We start from the raw sequence: 20,835 nt of genomic DNA, 5'->3' as shown, positions 1-20,835 counted from the left end.
CATGACACATTATGGTTTTGATCCTCTCGAACACGTATTTTTGTATTTCGCTCCTTTTTTCGTATTACCGTGGAAGAAACGTCATCAACAAGAGACAAAATAGGTTTCCAAAGGAAAGCCTTTTTAGAGAAATACAGACCATCTAATTTAGCTTTTGGTACTATTACCTGTGTTTAAACGCATTTCCTCTAATATGTATAATCACATTTGTAATTTGGGTATACTAATTTGCTAAATTATAGTGTGTTAACTAATTAATTATTCGTCAAGAAAGGTTGAGCGACTCTGACTGTTTCTCAACTGTGCGAGGACCTCACTGGAAAACGAAACATACACGCCAGTAGCTCTGAATTCTAAAATATAGCTAGCTAAATGATTACTTATTGCCGCAGATAATAAGGTAATGTCTTCTGTTTGATTTGCTACCTTCTAAAATATTTTGAAACAGCCATACTGTTATTTGTTAGACTGAGTAAGTCGCTAGGAAGTTAACGTTTAATTAGGTTGTTAGCTAACTTAGTTCGAATGAGCTAAATACATATAAGCATGCACATTAGCTACATAACGTAGACTCCGTGTTCTCACTTGTAGAATTCAAAACACTAGATAACTAATGATGAATGAATGCCAATACATTCAGTGCAATGTTACTCAGCCATGAGTATGAGATATATCATGAGATATGATCATTCACAGGTGTAGTTAAACACATAATGGTAGACACAGAGGAAAGAGTCGTAGGTGGTGGTGGTGCCCTATCATCTACCATGAACCCAGGTGGAAAGAACAAAGAGAATGAGAAGAAGAAGAGGTCCCGTGTGAAACAGCTGCTTGCAGACGTGAAGAAGCAGGTGGACTTCTGGTTTGGGGATGTCAACCTTCACAAGGACAGGTTTCTAAGACGACTCATTGAGGAGTCACGAGATGGATGTAAGTAGTTGTAATGGGCAGCATTTGGTGTCATTGTCCCATCCTACGTAGCTGTTGCCTGATCCCAGATCTGTTTGTGCTGTCTTGCCAACTCCTGTGGTCATTAAGTTGACAAATGGCAAGACAGCACAAACAGATCCGGGACCACGCTAACATAGCTGAAAACACCAACAATAAGTGTTTTGTCTATCTTGTGGTCAGGGTTGAATTTTGGCCCAGATTTGTGATGGAGATTAAGGGATAACATACAACAATCATCCTATTCTCACTTGTCCTGTACTGCTCCTTTGGAATTATGTTCCTGTCAACTAACCAACAGTGGTTTTATTTTCTTCAGATGTTGATATATCTGTTTTGACGTCCTTCAACCGAATGAAAAATCTGACAACTGATTGCAAATTGATTGCAAGGGCACTGAAAAATTCATCTGTCGTTGAGGTCAAGTATTACTGTACATAATCTGTTTTTCAGTTGCTGGTTGGAATTGTGTATTGAAATCTTAGACGTATGGTGTTCACTGTGATCTGTTTTGGTCTTTCAGGTCAACCTAGAGGGAACTAAAGTGCGACGGCAGCGTCCAATTGGAGAGGATCCGAAAGATGTAGACAATCGAACAGTCTATGTGGTAAATACCAGTTTTGTTCATGTTTGTCAAGTCATGATGTGGTCCTTTGAATACAAAACGCTATATTAAATAAATATATTTCCCCCCCAGGAGCTTCTGCCCAAGAAAGTAACACACGACTGGCTTGAACGAGTGTTTACCAAATGTGGAAATGTGGTTTACGTCAGTGTACCGAGATACAAAACCACGGGCCACTCCAAAGGGTTCGCCTTCATTGAGTTTGAGACGGAAGAGGAGGCACAGAAAGCCATAGAGGTGAGATATAAAGATTCCTCTGTAATGACTTTTGTGATCAAATGGATGTGTCCTACCTAGTAATAAGGTAGAGAGCTAACCATGTTCTCCTCGTCCAGATGCTGAACAACCCTCCAGAGGACGCCCCCAGGAAACCTGGCATCTTCCCTAAGACCAAGAACAGGAAGCCTATCCCCGATCCACCCACCCTGGTCACCACACTAGGTGGGTATTGGGAAGAATAAAGCATTGCGGGTCAACTCCAGAGTGACTACACACAATTACAACAAATGCATATTTTGGAAGCTTTTTAGTTAAGTGCCAACATTTAAGTGTCAAGTTAAAGCCCTTTACCATCTGTTAAACTACTGTGTGTCTGTTTTTTGCAGACGAGGAAGAGGAAAAGAAAAGGAGGAAGAAGAAGAAGTCCCGGGGCAGCACCAAAGAGGACGCCCCATCACAGGCTGAGACAACAGTGGGCGGGGCCAAAGAACAAGAAATAGAATCTGAGTCTAAGCCCTCTGACAGGAAGAGGAAATGCACGGCCGAGGGTGCAGAGGTTGTAGCACCTGAGGGGGGCACAGATAAGGCCCCGGCCAAAAGGCTAGAGAAGAAGAGACGGCGGTCCCAGGCAGGGGAAAGCTCAGAGAGTGACGTCCAGGGAGACATGCCCGCTAAACTGAGAAGGATGAGCGAGGGGGAGGAGGGCAAGGTGAAGGAGGAAGACGAGGTGAAGGAAAGCGATGGGAAAGGTAAGGATCTTCATTGTATTGAACCTACACATTGCTTGTGAACAGATAAAATCACTGGTTTTGGGTACAAGAAAATACATGTGGGCAGGTTTGACTAAATCCAGTCCAAAAGATGGTCTACTGGTCAGCAGAGACAAATAATGCCTAATAGTAATTTGGTGTCTTCAGATTTGCCTGTCAAGGTTGAGGAGGAAGAGGAGGAGAAGATGGACGACTCCCTGCTAAAAGCTAAGAGGAAGAGGAAGAAGAAGCACAAGGAGAGGGTGAAGATTGGTGAAGAGGTCATTCCTCTCCGGGTTCTCTCCAAGTAAGAACCTTCATGCATCTTTATGACTAATAGCCTGCTCTGAGTCAATCAGACCAATGGCATTGATTTAATCTAAATAAATCCCTAATTAAATTGGTCTAAACCATAGCATCTTTATTGAACAATCCAATACCCCAGTGTTAGACAATATATTGTTATTCAAATCGAGAGCTTGCTCTCTCTCGTTCTCTTTTTTCTCTTCCTCCTTCTCTCCACACTCTCCTTTTTGCTGTCTGGATGGAAGGAAAGACTGGCTGAAGTTGAAGGTGGAGTATCTGACCCTGCAGAAGAGGAGCATGGGAGCTCTGAAGGCGTGCCTGACCAAGTTCCACCACAAGGGGGCAGGAGCAGGAGAGAAAATGGAGATGGACACCAGTCTCCAACAGAAACAGACATCTCGTTAGTGCCTAATATTTATCCACTACTTACCTATCTGTCAGTAGTACAACTTCTGCATGTTTAAATCCCCTAGTACTCTCATATAAATCTCCCACATATTGATATTGAGTCACATGTTAGTTTGCTGTCCACATATTACATCAGAATAAATGCTGAAAATCATTTGAAACCGGTTCCCATACAGTTGACCATTTCCACACACAATATTATGTCTTCTTCACCATTTTTTTTCCTAAGCTGAGGAGAGTAAGAAAGCAGGTGAAAAGGAGAGCCCCCTTGGCCCTCAGTTTGAGAGTGGCTGCATCGTCAGGATCACCCACACCACACCCTTACCTGGCAGAAAAGTCATCAAGGTAGAGATGAGCTTTTAACACTCTTCTTTTACCATGTTTATTATGCATTCATTGTTTCACATACAAATTATTAGAGCCATGTGTTCTTCTAACTCCAAGTTTGTGTGTATCTAGGACGCTCTCTCTGAGGTGTCCCCAGTGGTGTATGTGGACACCCTAGAGGGGGACGCCGAGGGTCACGTCCGCTTCAAGACTCCAGCAGAGGCCAAGGCCATCATTGACGCTCGCACCGAGCTGCAGCACAAACACAGCTGGCAGCTGGAGATCCTTTCTGGTAGGCTGACTCTCCCACTACTAACACTATAGTTCACCAAGGGCCCTGTTCAAATAATCTTTATTTGCAACCTTTCTTCCTCCTTTCTTTGAGGCAAGCGCTGACATGACTAGTGACAGCAACACAGAGGTAGCCTTGCTCACGCCGATCAAATCATATTAGATTAGTGATTTTTTTCAAGGATGGGAGAAGGGATGGATGTATTTGGGAGAGTTCAAACGGGGCCATAAACTATTTACTACATCTGAAAAGAGGCAATGGCTATATACAGTGCATTCGGAAAGTATTCAGACCCCTTGACTTTTTCCACATTTTATTACATTACAGCCTTATTCTAAAATTGATTTTACTCATCAATCTACACACAATACACCATAATGACAAAGCAAAAAAATATTTTTAGATTTTTTTTGCAAATGTATTAAAAATAAAAAACAGATAGCTTATTTGCATATTAATTCAGACCCTTTGTTATTAGACTTGAAATTGAGCTCAGGTGCTTCCTGTTTCCATTGATCATCCTTGAGATGTTTCTACAACTTGATTGGAGTCCACCTGTGGTAAATTCAATTCGTTGGACATGATTTGGAAAGGCATACACCTGTCTATATAAGGTCCTACAGTTCACAGTGCAGGTCGGAGCAAAACCAAGCCTTCGAGGTCGAAGCAATTGTCCGCAGAGCTCCGAGAGAGCATTGTGTCGAGCCACAGATCTGGGGAAATGTTTGCAGCATTAAAGGTCCCCAAACACAGTGGCCTCCATCATTCTTAAATGGAAGAAGTTTGGAACCACCAAGACTCAGCCAAACTGAGCAATCTGGAAAGAAGGGCCTTGGTCAGAGAGGTGATTTAAGAAACCAATGGTCACTCTGACAGACCTCCAGAGTTCCTCTGTGGAGATGGGAGAACCTTCCAGAAGGTTAACCGTCTCTGCAGCACTCAGGCCTTTTTGGTAGAGTGGCCAGACGGAAGCCACTCCTCAGTAAAAGGCACATGACAGCCCGCTTGGAGTTTGCCAAAAGGCACCACCTAAAGGACTCTCAGACCATGAGAAACCAAGATCGAACTCTTTGGCCTAAATGCCAAGCACCAAGTCTGGAGGAAACCTGGCACCATCCCTACGGAGAAATGTGGTGGTGGCAGCATCATGCTGTGGTGATGTTTTTCAGCGGCAGGGACTGGGAGACTAGTCAGGATCGAGGCAAAGATGAACGGAGCAAAGTACAGAGTGATCCTTGATGAAAACCTGCTCCAGAGCACCCAGGACCTCAGACTGGGGAGAAGGTTTACATTCTAACAGGACAACGACCCAAAGCATACAGCCATGACAACGCAGGAGTAGCTACGGGACAAGTCTCTGAATTTCCACGAGTGGTCCAGCCAGAGCCCGGACTTAAACATGATCAAACCTCTCTGGAGAGACCTGAAAATAGCTGTCCAGCGTAGAGGTCGACCGATTATGATTTTTCAATACCAATACCAATTTATTGGAGGACCTCGGTCGACCTCTGTGTGTGTATATATATGTGTAATAATGACAAATATAACAATACTGAATGAACAATGAACACACTTTAATTTTAACTTAATATAATACATCAATAAAATCAATTTAGTCTCAAATAAATAATGAAACATGTTCAATTTGTTTTAAATCATGTAAAAACAAAAGTGTTGGAGAAGAAAGTAAAAGTGCAATATGTGCCATGTAAAAAAGCTAACGTTTCAGTTCCTTGCTCAGAACATGAGAACATATGAAAGCTGGTGGTTCCTTTTAACATGAGTCTTCAATATTCCCAGGTAAGAAGTTTTAGGTTGTAGTTATTATAGGACTATTTCCCTCTATACCATTTGTATTTCATTAACCTTAGAGACTATTGGATGTTCATATAGGCACTTTTGTATTGCCAGTGTAACAGTATAGCTTCCGTCCCTCTCCTCGCTCCTCCCTGGGCTCAAACCAGCAACACAACGACAACAGCCACCACCATGAAGCAGCGTTACCCATGCAGAGCAAGGGGAACAACTACTCCAAGGCTCAGAGTAATTGAAGTTTGAAACGCTATTAGCGCGCGCTAACTAGCCAGCCATTTCACTTCGGTCACACCAGCCTCATCTCGGGAGTTGATAGGTTTGAAGTCATAAACACCGCAATGTTTGACGCACAACAAAGAGCTGCTGGCAAAGCGCAAGAAAGTGCTGTTTGACTGAATGTTTATGTGCCTGCTTCTGCCTACCACCGCTCAGTCAGATACTTAGATACTTGTTGGAGAAGAAAGTAAAAGTGCAATATGTGCCATGTAAAAAGCTAACGTTTCAGTTCCTTGCTCAGAACATGAGAACATATGAAAGCTGGTGGTTCCTTTTAACATGAGTATTCAATATTCCCAGATAAGAAGTTTTAGGTTGTAGTTATTATAGGACTATTTCTCTCTATACCATTTGTATTTCATAGACCTTTGACTATTGGATGTTCTAATAGGTACTTTAGTATTACCAGCCTAATCTCGGGAGTTGATAGGCTTGAAGTCATTAACAGCACAATGCTTGAAGCATTGCCAAGAGCTGCTGGCAAACTCAGTAAAGTGCTGTTTGAATGAGTGCTTACGAGCCTGCTGCTACCTACTCAGTCAGACTGCTCTATCAAATCATAGACTTAAATATAATATAATAACACACAGAAATACGAGCCTTAGGTCATTAATATGGTCAAATCCGGAAACTATAATTTCGAGAACAAAAAAGTTTATTATTTCAGTGAAATACGGAACCGTTCCGTATTCTATCTAACGGGTGGCATCCAGAAGTCTAAATATTCCTGTTACATTGCACAACCTTCAATGTTATGCCATAATTATGTAAAATTATGGCAAATTAGTTCGCAACGAGCCAGGTGGCCCAAACTGCTGCAAATACCCTGACTCTGCGTGCAATGAATGGAAGAGAAGTGACACAATTGTCCTAGTTTAATATTGCCTGCTAACATGAATTTCTCTTAACTAAATATGCAGGTTTAAAAATATATAAATTTTAAGAAAGGTATTGATGTTTATGGTTAGGTACATTCTTGCAACGATTGTGCTATTTTTGCAAATGCGCTTTTGTTAAATCATCCCCCGTTTGGCGAAGTTGGCTGTCTTTGTTAGGAAGAAATCGTCTTCACACTGTTCGCAACGAGCCAGGCGACCCAAACTGCTGCATATATCCCTTGACTCTGTTGCACAGAACGCAAGAGAAGTGACACAATTTCTCTAGTTAAAATAAATTCATGTTAGCAGGCAATATTAACTAAATATGCAGGTTTAAAAATATTTACTTGTGTATTGATTTTAAGAAAGGTGTTGATGTTTATGGTTTGGTACACATTGGTGCAACGACTGCTTTTTTCGCGAATGCGCTTGTTGAATCACTCGTTTGGCGAAGTAGGCTATGATTCAATGATAAATGAACAGGCACCGCATCGATTATATGCAACGCAGGACAAGCTAGCTAAACTAGTAATATCATCAACCATGTGTTGTTAACTAGTGATTATGTTAAGATTGATTGTTTTTTATAAGATACGTTTAATGCTAGCTAGCACCTTACCTTGGCTCCTTGCTGCACTCGCATAACAGGTAGTCGGCCTGCCACGCAGTCTCCTCGTGGAGTGCAATGTAATCGGCCATGATCGATTTCCAAAAATACAAATTGTTATGAAAACTTGAAATGGGCCATAATTAATTGACCATTCCGATTAATCGGTCGACCTCTAGTCCAGCGACACTCTCCATTCAACCTGACAGCTTGAGAGGATCTGCAGAGAAGAATGGGAGAAACTTTCCAAATACAGGTGTGCCAAGCTTGTAGCTTCATTACCCAAGAAGACTCAAGGCTGTAGTTGCTGCCAAGGGTGCTTCAACAAAGTACTGAGCAAAGGGTCTGAATACCTAGGTAAATGTGTTTTTTTTTCTTTTTTTTTCTTTCTTTTTTTTCTTTCTTATACATTTGCAAACATTTCTAAAAGCCTGGTATGGTGTGTTTATGTTTAGATTTATTATGTTTAGATTTTGAGGGGAAAAAACATTTTAATACATTTTAGAATAAGGCTGTAACGTAACAAAATATAGAAGAAGTCAAGGGGTCTGAATACTTTCCAAATGCACTGTAATATCTTTGTTAATTAACAATTGCTGGTCCTCTGTCTCACAGTTGGTAGAGCATGGCTCTTGCAATGCCAGGATAGTGGGTTTGATTCCCGGGACCACCAATACGTAATATGCACACATGACGAAGTCCCTTTGGATAAAAGCATTTGCTAAATGGCATTTTATTATTATAATATTTCATACAGTAATGAATTATTATATATTATTATATATGACGTTTTTCGAGTCCCCTTACTGCATCTTAATTTGAGGATCAAGAAAGCATATTCATGAAGGACATCTTAACCAAAATATGTCTGACTGTTTTGGCTTCATTTGCTTATTAAGAGAAGAATGTAGCTGAATTATTTGTTGCACTTTGGAAAGAGATGTTTGGGTGTGTTTTCATGTGCTGCTGCGTTCCAGTGGAAGGGCTGGTGGTTACATTGAAATGGACAATTGCTAATTTCTTCATTAATTTGTACTTGTAGGCGACCATGAACAAAGGTACTGGCAGAAGATCCTGGTGGACCGCCAAGCTAAGTTGAACCGGCCCAGAGACAAGAAACGGGGCACAGAGAAGGTAGAGTTCCGTCCTATTTACATTTTTTTATGGATTATTTACAAGTATCTCTAGCAGCACCTAACCTTTTTCTTTTGAGGAAAACCATTTTTGAATGAGCATGTTGTTCACTCATATTATTCTAAGCGTTAAAATCGATTTTAACAGAGCAATGTCTCCCTTTCATCTCTGTTTCTGCCCCAGCTCATTTCCAAAGCCGAGAAAATCATCATAGCCCGGGCCAAGGAGGCCACTAAGCACATCCGCTTCATGGAAGACTGATCAAGACTGTCAAGTTCTACTGTGCGTCCTTTCTTTTCTGAATCCTTTTCTTCCCTAAGAGTTTATTGAAATGTCGGCCATTTTGTAATTCCTAAATAGTTTGATGTTTTTGTTTTACTATTCATGAGTGGTACAAGCAGAGAAGCCATGGTTTTAAAATTACATTTTAATAAGTCATGGTAACGTTGTGTTTATTTTTTAAACAGCCATTCTGTCCAATGTAGTTTCAGTTCCACTAACTGGAAGGTTATGTATGTTCTACAAGCAGAAAGCAGCTCATTATTTAAATTGTGAATAGGTTTGCTCACTAGTCTTCTTTTATTGTGTTGTAGTGAGAGCTGCCCAGATTTCAGTTATGAAATATGAATGTATATATGCTGTACATAGGATTTCAAAACTTGCTCAGAGCTTTGCCCAAGATCTGTTTTCTGTAATTTGTCATGGCACCGATATACTTTTCTTTTTGAAGTAATGTACCTATTTTCTAATGAATAAACATACATTTTGGTGGTTAAAGGCCCAGTGAAGTAAAAACAAAAAACGTGAATTTCCTGTGTTTTATGCGTTTCCACACTGTGAAAATGCCCTTTTAGTTAAAGTGCTGTTTGAAATTTCTGCCAGTTTTGGTGGGATGGAGTTTCAGCCTGCCTGGAGACAAATGAGTTAATAGACCAACAAAGAGTTCCAAACCTCTCTGCCAATAACAGCTTGTTTTCAGTTTTCCCGTCCCCACACAGACCACTCCCAGACGGTTTCTTGCTTGAGAAATTGCTCTTTGCTAAGAAGCTATTTTTGTTTCTTTTTGACCATTTTAATTGAAAACAATCACACTAAGGTACTTACCACCCTCACCCAGATAACACAGTAACCAGGATGGAGTGTTACCCAGAAATGATTTGATATTGAGATAAAAACAGCTGCATTGGGCCTTTAATGGACTGGCTTTTTATTCAGCTCATTAATAAAAACTTAATTGATTATATTGCTGGTACACACATTCTGCTGCATCTGGTGCGTTACTATGCTATATGGTGTCTAATCTTTTATGTTCGTGTCCACATTGTTAACTTATGTAACATAAAATAGCAAAAAGCTTAACGATGTAATGTTCAAGTAAGAATTTCTGACGTCTTTGTATAAAATAAATAAAATGCACAACTAGCATTATCACATTTTTTAAAATGTGACTATAAAAAATACCAAAGGTGCTCTATTTGAATAGAAAAATAAGAAAGTCCTCTATCTAGCTGTGTGTGTACAGGTTAGTAGTCAGGACTCTGGCACCCTCTTGGCTTGGCTGGGGACCATGCAGCTCTTCCTGCTGTGGGAGTAAGGAGACTTATCGCTCGTGGCTGCGGCCAGCTGACTCGGCCCTGTTTCCTGTATCGAGATGGTCCGGTACAGCCTGTGTCCTCCAGCCCCCATGGAGCTGTACTCAAAGCCAGGAGGACAGCCATCCCAGGCTGGGCAAGATGGGATCTCCTTGGGCGTGTAGGTGGGGCGACAGACAGTCTTCATTCATGGCCTGGGGACTCAGCAGCGTCTGAGTGGGCTTGAAGCTAGTGGCACGCTGGGATGTCTTGGGTGTGTATGCTGAGTGGAAGGTGGTGGTCTTGGCGAAAGCCCCCATGGGTTTCTCTAGCTCATCTGCGTGTAAAGTGGGGCGGGGACGCAACATGTCCCAGGCACGGTAGTGCTCCTTCATGGTGGACCTGGTCTGGAGGGGTGCCCTGGCCTCCTTTGTCCAGGCCATGAGCGACCAACATGGTCAGCATGAGCTGTGGGCAGACCAACCATAGGGCCCAGAGCATGGTGCCGGTGCTTGGGCTGCATGGGCCAGGACTTGTACTGATCATGGAACAGTGGTCCCCTGAAAGATTGCCGGGCTTGCTCTCCCAAGCCACCTTGGCCCTGAAGGGCTTGACAGGCTTGGCCGGCAGGCCCAGAGAGTCCTGCCTGTAGGTGGAGACCCCATTGAGGGGTTAGACAGGATGGGACATATACTGCGTCTGGTAGTTGGTGGCACCATCGAAGGGCAGGGTCTCTGGGGCATCGGGGGCTAGTTTGAATCTCTCCCTGGCCTCGGCTGGGCCCTTGTAGCAGAATTCATCTTGATAGGTGGTGGTCACCTCAAATTTGCTGTTGTTCAACTTCAGGTTGTCACGTGTCCTGTAGGGTTGGACTTTCTGGATTTGCCATGCTCGAAAATCCTCTGAAAATAATAATGAAAGAGAGGACTTAGTTTCATTTGAAATCTATAGGTTATTGGTATCTGATGACATTCCCGAAGACGCACATACTGTACCTTTGTATAAAGACTGGGAAACCATCTTTGCTGTGGGCGGATAGTACCCATCTGGCTTGGTCACGATGTGCTTCTGAACAGGGTGAGTTGGGTAGTCCCTGACGTAAGTGCTGCTGTGTCTCATTCTCCCATCAGGTCGCACATACAACTTGGTGACCTTTGGTGGCCTCTGGGTCACTTCATGGGCCACGTAGTCTGACCTGAAAGACATTAAAGACGTTACACTCATGACTTGCAACGTGCAGACTGAATGAACTACGCAAACTATTAAAGAGGGAATGTTGTCAGAATCAGAATATCATATCGTCTTTGATGAATTATGTGTTTGTCTCTTACCTGAAAGTGGTCATGTTGGATATCTTTCCTTCCATTAGCTGGTACTCATTCTTCAGCTTCTTGGCTGCATGGACAACAGTGTTACAGTAGGCAGGGTACTTTTCCTGGTATTCCGAGACCATGCAGCCTGGGATCAGGACACACGGCTCCTCTGGATGGGATCCTTGTAAACAGTGGTGCTTCCTACCAAGAAAAAGTGATTAAGTGTTGGGATTGGTTAGAATGGCCAAGAGAGTGTGTTGTTGAGAATATGCTTTAGGCCAAGTTGGTGTTCAAAACAGTAATGGAATGTAGTTTTTCTTATCAGAAAAATATTGAAATTATATTGATCTCCAGTTATTTTGTGTCTCTCAGCTACATTCAAATAATTATTTGCTCCCACACAGCATGGAAATCAAGTCTACAGCCCTTAAACTTGATAATGTCGTTTAATCAGTTCAGTCAGTATGTTTGCATTCTTTTGGAAGGCATAGCCCTAAGCCTACCCTACCTTCAAGTAAACATGCATTGCAACCCATACCCAGTTTTTTCTTCCTCTCATCAACGATTTATCAGTCATATAGTTTACTCTCGCTATCACCAGAATATAACTCGCACCCCATGCACGATCAGATAGGAACTCCGATGTATTAACGACCGCAAAGTTTAAACATTAATCTTACCTCCTTGGCAAAGGTGGGCATCTCCAAATTCTGGATATACCTTGAAACATCGCCCTCATGGAATATCCCTGCGCATCTTTACGCTTTACGCTCGGGCGTTGTGACCCAATCCATCGTACCAAACAGCTTTGAAATTATTGTCCAGAAGAACATGTATTGTGTTGTAGTAGGCTACAAATGAAGTGCGTAGTGACAGAGCGCTTCTAAAAAATAAATGCATGTTGATTACTCCCTCTTTAACTGGCGCGTTTGAAGCACTGAGCGAAGACGCAGTGCTGTCCATATTTGATGAGGGTGAGAAGTTCTGGACGCGGCTGTCATTTTGCTCTGTACTAGAGGATCATTTTTAGGGTTTTGTGGTGGAAATGGATTATATAAAGTCCAGCTACTTTTAGTAAACAAAACTAGTTACATTTAAATGAATGAACAGCAGATATATAGGTCATTCCATGTCCACTCCAATTACGAAATTGGAGTGGAAATGAATGATTGACATACACTGACGATACAAAACATTAGGAACCCCTGCACTTTCCATGACATAGCCTAACCAGGTAAATCAAAGTGAAGGCTATGATCCCTTATTGATGTCATTTCAATCAGTGTAGATTAAGGGGCGGAGACATATTAAAGGATATTTAAACCTTGAGACATGGATTGTGTATGTGTCTCATTCAGAGGTTGAATGGGCAAGACAAAATATTTAAGTGCCTTTGAACGGGGTATGGTAGGTGCCAGGCGCACTGGTTTGTGTCAAAAACTGCAACTCTGTTGGGTTTTTCACACTCAACAGTTTCCTGTGTGTCTCAAGAATGGTCCACCGCCCAAAGTACAATGGTCCACCGCCCAAAGGACAATTTGACACAAATGTGGGAAGCATTGGAGTCAACATGGGCCAGCACCCGACACCCTGTAGAATCCACGCTCCGATGAATTGAGGCTGTTCTGAGAGAAAAAGGGGGTGCATCTCAACATTAGGAAGGTGTTCCCCTAATGTTTTGTACAGTCAGTGTAGGTTACCAGTTATAATAGGCCATGAGACATGTTGCAGCAGATTTGGAGTCAGTGTGCGATCTCCATGACCTAGGCCGTGTCGTAGTTGCAGTGCTGTCCATCTGTTACCCTTTCCTAGCCAAAAAAAGCAGTAGACTGCAGCTGAAAGCGCTGGGTGAGTGCACCGGTCGGTAGGGATATTGGTACCTACCCGCAGGTGCATATCTGGCACATGCATTGGATTGCCATGGTTCCGGCATTTGTTTATAACAGTGTTTTGAGAGAATAATGATTCCAAGCTTGCAATTTAATATTCGAGAATGTGCTATTGTTTTTGTGTCATAATTAGGCTTGTTCCACGAGTGTGATCATAGAATTGGAACACATTCTTTGGATGTGACAGACTTTATGACATTGATATCTGGGCTGTTCTCATTATATTTCTGTGGATTTGTCATAGTAACCTCAACCTATATTAAATCAATTCCATTATGCCATTAATGCATCGCTGGGCATAAGGCCCATAATACAGTACGTAGTGAGGGGACCCTAATCCAAAAGCATTTCCAATCTTAGCCTGCAATGTCTCAAAAAGTCCACACAGAGGCAGCCATATCCTGTTTCTTTCATTATCAACACAATCACAATCGTACTACCTGCTTGGTTTCATATTACATGATTGAATCACATTGAGAGAGAGAGAGCGAGAGAGTTAACTTTAAACTGTAAAGCTGTGGCATGACAGATGCAGTCAAGGAAGTCAAAATAGGACATTGAACTTTGATAACACTTAACAGGCCATTGGAGCTGATTTCACTATCAATCAACATTGAGTAAACATTTATATAAAGTTGGGATTACAAAACCTACCACATCCTGTACAAATACATCATCTTGTCAGTTTCTCATGTCACATGCTAGACATAGCCTAGGCCTAATAACAAAACCCAATGTGACAAAAACACAGTTACACATTGATTATGCATTGCTGCTAGACAACTTCAACTTGTTGATTAGTTAAAGCTGCGTTAGACTTTCCTAATATTTCCAAATGCAAATATCGCTTATTGTCTATGATATGTATAGGTCTAGAGCACCTATAGTATAAGATTCAAGACATCAGTAACTACTAGTACAATGGTGACATCACAAAGTGAATGAAAAAAAGTGATGTCATTCATTGTTTGTTCTTGATCCATAGGTTGTACTTTGCTTGTCATCACATCATGCTGAGCAATTAAAATTATATGATGATCCATTCTGGATTATAATACACTATGTGATTGTATCACATATAGTTCACACCAGTACAGCGTAGTAATCACAAACGTCACTTAGTCATTGGAAGGTTCTAGCCTACATTTTATAACCAGTGACGTAGTGGAGTGTAAACTTTGTTTTTACCCACTTTTTTATTTGTTGAAAAGGGTTAACCACCTATTACTATAGATCATTTGGGCTCCCGAAGGGTGCAGCGGTCTAAGGCACTGCCTCTCAGTGCTAGAGGCATCACTACAGACACCCTGGTTCGAATCCAGACTGTATAACAACCGGCCGTGATTGGGAGTCCCATAGGGTGGCGCACAATTGGCCCAGTGTCGTCCGTGTTTGGCCGGTGTAGGCCGTCATTGTAAATAACAATTTGTTCTTAACTGACTTACCTAGTTAAATAAAGGTTACATTTTTTTGTTGCTGATTGATTTATGCCCACCTATTTACCCATGGTGTTCAGAATTTATCCTATTTTACCACTACCTTCCTGCTTATAACTATAAAAGGCAAAGGAAATGGGGGTTTAGTTCAGTTATGTAGAAAATATCGGTATCTTAGTTCAATATCTATTTAAACCAGACGTTTGAGCATGGCCAAAAATAATAGCCAACTGGGGAATAATTAATTGAGTAACACCAAAGTATTGAGTATTTCAAAATCACATGGCATGATGACTCAGCCTAAAGATGAATTACACTTAATTACAGGCATTGTAATTATAGGCACACTGTCCAGGGCCCAATAACTGTACCATACAACCTAAACGTTTCGATAAAAGTATCCATTATTCTGACACCCATGACTGTAAAGACTCAAGTACTATAAAATCCAGATTCAATAGCTGGTCAGTCTATGGAATCCTAGGACTTTTTGCTCGGGATATAATCCAAAATGGCCAGCACCTACTTTTAGGGACTATGATTCAAAGATATTCTCTGAACATAACCAGCATAGAATAGAATCCAAACAGCAGAAAGTTATGACATTGTATGCACTGAAATAAATAGACCATATCACTATGGGATATACACTAGATGTTGACTATCAAGTATAAAGCACATACAATGTATGTCTGACATCATTTATTCTCAAGTGATGCAGGGCAGTTCGTGCCCGTTACCTTTGCCCTAGATTTTTTAGTGGCGACCACGTCAAGTTATGAGCAATATCTCGCGAGAAGCAGATATTATAAATACGGACGCTGTCTGTTCACTGTCAAATCAAACCTGATATAGAGTGAGTTACTATACTGCTGGGAACATCATTTACCAAAGTTACCCAACAGATTTGGTAGGTACATTTTTCATAGTTTTTATTATATAGGCTGCTTATGAGTGACGGTGGTTGTGTTTTGTGGAAAACTGTCCGAACGTGAGAGTTCATCTTTCGATTTTGACTGCGCTGCTGTAACCTTTGCTATACTGTATCAATCAATATCACTTGCACTAATGTGTATGCTGTCGTGGGGTATGTCAGAACATACAGAGGTAGATAGTTTAATTCGTCTCGTCAGCAGAAAATAATCATAATCAACTAGTTCTCTTTTTATCTTTTTAATGAAACGACTGATTTAATTTTGTATAACATTTACTTTTCTCCTCTTGCTTATGTTTGCAGACATGGAGTCAGTTGAAGTCGTCAATAATCAGGTTTGACTTTGGGACTAAAGTATCTAAAAATAAAACATGAGAGCAGAATATAACATACACAAATTCAAATAACTAACATGTTCAAGTGGCATTGATAATTACTTTTTTTTTATTGATTCTGTGTTTTCTTGTCCAGTATTGTAAAAAATCCTAGCAAGTTACACCGTTTTACACTATACTACTGTAGGCAGGACCAGTATCCCAGACATGGATTCACAATCATTATTTTGCTAATTGCCTCCAGTGGATATGATTTGGGTTGCTCCTCCTAACCTCCTTAGCAACCTGTAACCTAGTATTTTTTTGTACTTTGTATTTTGTTGATCGAGTGTTCTAACATCCACTTTCAACTGTCACCAGAATGTGGTTGAGAGGGTGGCCAGCCTCCCCTTGGTGAGCTCCACCTATGACATGGTGTCCAGTGCCTACTGCACCACCAAGGATAACCACCCCTACCTCAAGTCCATGTGCGAGGTGGCCGAGCTGGGGGTGCGAACCATCACCACTGTGGCCCTCACTGGTGCAGCGCCCATCATCGGCAAGCTGGAGCCACAAAGTAAGAATCTAGCCATCTCCAAATCTATAGCAACCTGGTATACTTTCACTAATGTAGACCTACATAGAGTTTCATCTGTTTGATTCATTGGTAAAATCCAGAAACCTAAAAAAACAGAATAAAATACTCTATTGTGAGATGCCAGAATAAGCACATGCTTATTACTAACACAAAGGTCAACTGCCAAGCCTTTTGTGACGATGAGAAGATTGAGTCAGACTTCCTCATTTGTAAGGAGCATGAAGTCTGGCCAGTCATCTCTGAGCTGTTGCTCAACAACATGACCTTTTACCCAGTAATGTGTAAGGCTTTGCCTTGAAGCAGTAAGACTTTTTCTTTTGTATGTATTTATGTGTAGTGATACAAATTATTACTCTCCCTTCCCAACCTTGAATGTGATACATTTAGCTCATTCTTTTCTGCCTTTTTCTGACCCCAGTTGCCATGGCCAATGACCTGGCCTGTAAAGGTTTGGATAAGATTGAGAAGACCTTGCCAATCCTGCACCAGCCTTCTGATCAGGTATGTGATGACTCAATGCCCAGTCTTTACTTAGCACTGACTGGCAACGCGACAACCCACTTCACAACGAATCAAGTGCATGCCAGTCAGGGAGGCCAACCGTAGAGGGAGGAGTAATGACTCGTACCCTGGATGACAACCAGTGACGGGTCACCCATTTGGATCTGGCTCTCCCTGTGTCGTAAAAAAGTGTCTAGTCAGTTAGAGGTCATTTAAAGCACAGGGCTCACTTGAAAATCAGATGTCAACCTCGATGTGATCTCACTTTTTAAATGAAGGATAAACTGAAAAAATTACCAATTTTTTCTCAATCCAAATCTTCCTGTTTAGATTGTTGCCAACACCAAGGATGCAGTGACCGGTGCCAAAGACGTGATGTCTGTCACCGTCACGGGGGCCAAGGACAGTGTGTCCCACACCTTGACTAGCGCGGTGGACCGGACCAGGGGTGCTGTGCAGGACAGCGTGCAGATGACCCGGGCTGCGGTCAGTGGTAGCGTAAACACGGTGATGGAGAGCCGCATGGCCCAGATGGTCAGTAGCGGAATGGAGACGGCCCTCACCACCTCTGAGCGCTTGGTGGACCAGTACCTGCCTCGCACTGAGGACGAGCTGGGTGAGTGTCAGACTTCTAACTTGTGGCTCAGTGGGCATAATCCTGTACACAATGTTTTCCTACAATCCAAAACATAAATGTTGTCAATGGACTCTGTTAGAAAGTGAACTACTCATAAATCCATTTCCTAGAATGTGTGAAAATATTCACAACGCATGCTAACTTCTAAACACATACAAGGTCAGCATTTATGATGATTACAATAATGATTTTATAAGGCGCTTGAGGTTTTTTACACAAAACTTTCAAAGTAATGCAATGCTTTATTTCATGCTCCTCTTTTCATCTGGACAGAAATGGAGGCTAAAACGGTGAAAGGGTTCGACGTGGCCAAGGATGCACCTAACTACTATGTTCGTCTGGGCTCTCTGTCTACCAAGCTGCGTAAGAGAGCGTACCACAAGGCCCTGGCCCAGATCAAAGACACCAAGCAGCGCAGCCAGGAGTCCATCTCACAGCTCAACCACACTGTGGACCTGGTGAGTGACATCAAATTGTGGAAAATCGAGAACTTTAATTGTCCATAGAATGTGGACATTTTCAAAGGATGAGGAGATTACCTTTCTTTCAAATGATTGAAAATGAAAATCCTATAGATCTCATGAGACTCGTTTGACACTGAGACAGAATACAAACTATTTTTGTATGGATGGAACATGATATATTTTTTTCCCCCAACCCTTTTAGATTGATTACGCCAGAAAGAATATTGACGGAGCTAACCAGAAGGTGAAAGGCAAACTGAGCTCCCTGGTCGAGTGGAAGTCTAATGAAGAAGATGGCAATGAGGCAGAGGTAATGATCACGTTCCAAAGAGCAGTCTCATAAAATACTATTTTAGCCAAGTCATATTGTACATCTACCCTCTGGCAGGTTGCATCTAAATGGCATATTTCAGTTATTTTATTTGGCTAATCATTGGGGAAAGGCTATTTTAATATGAACATAGATTCATTAAATGGACTTCCTCATTTCTCCCCCAGAACATAGAATCGAGGACCCTGGCGATGGCGCGCTCCCTCACTCAGCAGCTGCAGACAACGTGCCTGGCGCTAGTCTCTGGTCTGCAGGGCCTTCCACAGAACATCCAGGAGGAGGCGATGTCCCTTAGCCACTCTGCCTCGCAAATCTACTCCAGCTTCAGCAAGGCGTCGGCGTTCGGTGACCTGTCGGATGGCGTTCTAGCCAGCAGCAAGGCCCAGCTGAACAAGATGAAGGAGTCGCTGGATGACGTCATGGACTACCTGGTGAACAACACACCCCTCAACTGGCTGGTAGGTCCCTTTTACCCCCGGCTGGCCCCACCCCACACCGCTGCATCTTCCCCGTCCCAGAAGACACCAGCCCCCGCAGAGGTGGAGATGAAATCCATGGACTCTAAGCACTAGCTGCCTGTTTAACAACTTTCTATCATATCCCATAGTATTATTCCTTCATCAAACATCCCTGAGTCACACTAATGAGCCTGCATTTATTCAGCATGTTGATGAATAAATGTTGACATACTGTTTGACAATATTTAGGCATTCCGACTGAACGTTGCTCCATGTGTGCTCAATAATCTAGCTACATTTGCCCATGCCTTGTCTTATGCAGCACAGTGCTTTTGATACTGTTGTTTTTGACATCTTTTTATATCCTGTTGTAATCATAACTTGCCATATAGTAGTTATAGACTCATGTTAGCGCATAACCATGTATGCTTTCATCTTTATACAAGTCTAATAAATGGGTTAATATATCTGTGTGTTGTCTTGCTGCCTTGAAAATACACCGGTTTGAATGCATGAGAAATTGGAATTTGGTGTTTTTATACATTGTCGCACCCATCTTCCGCTTCAGTGAATTGTGTGTGTAATGCATTGAGATATCTTGGATATGGAGTTGACTGATTTAACTAACTGAACAGTAGTGGTAGGTTTTTCCAGGACTAGGTTTTGCAAGAATGATGCAACCCTCCCTGTATTTATTTGTAGTCTTAAGAACATACCATTAGGCTGTTTCATTTGTTGGACTTAGTTGCATTTTCCATTGGCAGGTACCAGACTTCACCTTCTCAGACTTGGCCTCGGAACCTGACCTCTCCTCAGTTGAGGACGATGGCATGTCAGATGAGTCCAACAGCAACGAACCCCTATCAGCTCCCCTTGCTCACCAATAATCTACATTGTCAGATAAATCAAATGTCCACAGGTCATCTGTCTGTAATGCTTAGTTATATTTGAAAATAGATTTTAATATTTTTGAAATACAATTGGTAGACAATCATAGTAGTTGATTTGGCCAGTGTATTTGAAAATACACTATGTATTTAAATATGTAGGTATTAAATATGCATGGATTTGAACAAAGGTCTGTTCTGTTGTGGATTGAAAAAATATTTATTCGCTGTGAAAGTGACCGCCTCTTCCGTTTTACTTCCATGTCCAATACAGTTTTGAATGGGATTCAAGATATCATAGAATTCATGAACGCAGTCATTTAAGATACCGTTTTTGTGGATTATCTGATGCCTTAGCGACAGCATTTTTTATTTTTGTACTTCTTGCACTGAACCGTTTAAAAACTACAAGGCACAGAAGGCGGCCACTTTCCCAGAGTATTTTCATGGCAGGTGTGTGAGCCTTTAAATAAACATTGCAGCTATACAGTAACCATGGTGTCCTTAGCTGAACATAATGGAAGACAGTGGGATACAGACTAACAAGGATACAGACTAACAAGAATACAACACTCAGTTGCAGATCATTTAGGAGTAAATGTAACCTGTTGTGTTTCAATGATCAGTTCTTTATTCAGTAAAGACACTTACAAAGTAAAGAAAAGCTGGGACCACTTTATTTGACATGCTGCTCATAAAGCCTTCAAGACAATGTCTAACAAATATGAGGAATAGACATTTACACAAAATCTCTACAAAAACATTGCCAGGAATCCTTCACGTCTTCCGATCAGGACTTAATTCCAGACATTTAATCCTAGTAAAAATTCCCTGTCTTAGGTCAGTTAGGATCACCACTTTATTTTAAGGATGTGAAATGTCAATTTATTTAAGCTTTTATTTATTTCATCACATGCC

The 20,835-nt window shown here is 41.7% G+C and overlaps 2 protein-coding genes and 1 pseudogene across 2 annotated transcripts; 2 read left to right on the top strand and 1 right to left on the bottom strand.

Moving 5' to 3' along the window:
- Positions 1-98: 98 nt before the first annotated feature.
- larp7 (La ribonucleoprotein 7, transcriptional regulator) lies at positions 99-9,361 on the top strand. The gene is made up of 13 exons (XM_029666993.2): positions 99-400; positions 697-930; positions 1,268-1,368; positions 1,472-1,555; positions 1,646-1,810; positions 1,909-2,014; positions 2,179-2,541; positions 2,710-2,848; positions 3,093-3,247; positions 3,485-3,600; positions 3,715-3,874; positions 8,493-8,584; positions 8,768-9,361. The coding sequence occupies exons 2-13, from the start codon at positions 714-716 to the stop codon at positions 8,843-8,845; spliced, it is 1,776 nt and encodes a 591-aa protein (XP_029522853.2). The 5' UTR covers positions 99-400; positions 697-713; the 3' UTR covers positions 8,846-9,361.
- A 119-nt stretch (positions 9,362-9,480) lies between these two features.
- Positions 9,481-11,608, bottom strand: LOC115133590 (stabilizer of axonemal microtubules 1-like; annotated as a pseudogene).
- A 4,002-nt stretch (positions 11,609-15,610) lies between these two features.
- Positions 15,611-20,410, top strand: LOC115133584 (perilipin-2-like). Its single transcript, XM_029666987.2, has 9 exons — positions 15,611-15,703; positions 16,031-16,062; positions 16,423-16,618; positions 17,058-17,140; positions 17,471-17,756; positions 18,051-18,235; positions 18,444-18,551; positions 18,740-19,030; positions 19,795-20,410. Exons 2-9 carry the CDS (start codon positions 16,033-16,035, stop codon positions 19,915-19,917), a joined length of 1,302 nt encoding a protein of 433 aa, XP_029522847.1. The 5' UTR covers positions 15,611-15,703; positions 16,031-16,032; the 3' UTR covers positions 19,918-20,410.
- Positions 20,411-20,835: the final 425 nt, after the last annotated feature.

Source organism: Oncorhynchus nerka, linkage group LG8 (assembly GCF_034236695.1).
Source record: "Oncorhynchus nerka isolate Pitt River linkage group LG8, Oner_Uvic_2.0, whole genome shotgun sequence".
Lineage (NCBI taxonomy): Eukaryota > Metazoa > Chordata > Actinopteri > Salmoniformes > Salmonidae > Oncorhynchus > Oncorhynchus nerka.
The sequence above is the reverse complement of the archived record's forward strand: the minus strand, read 5'-3'. Positions and strand labels throughout refer to the sequence as shown.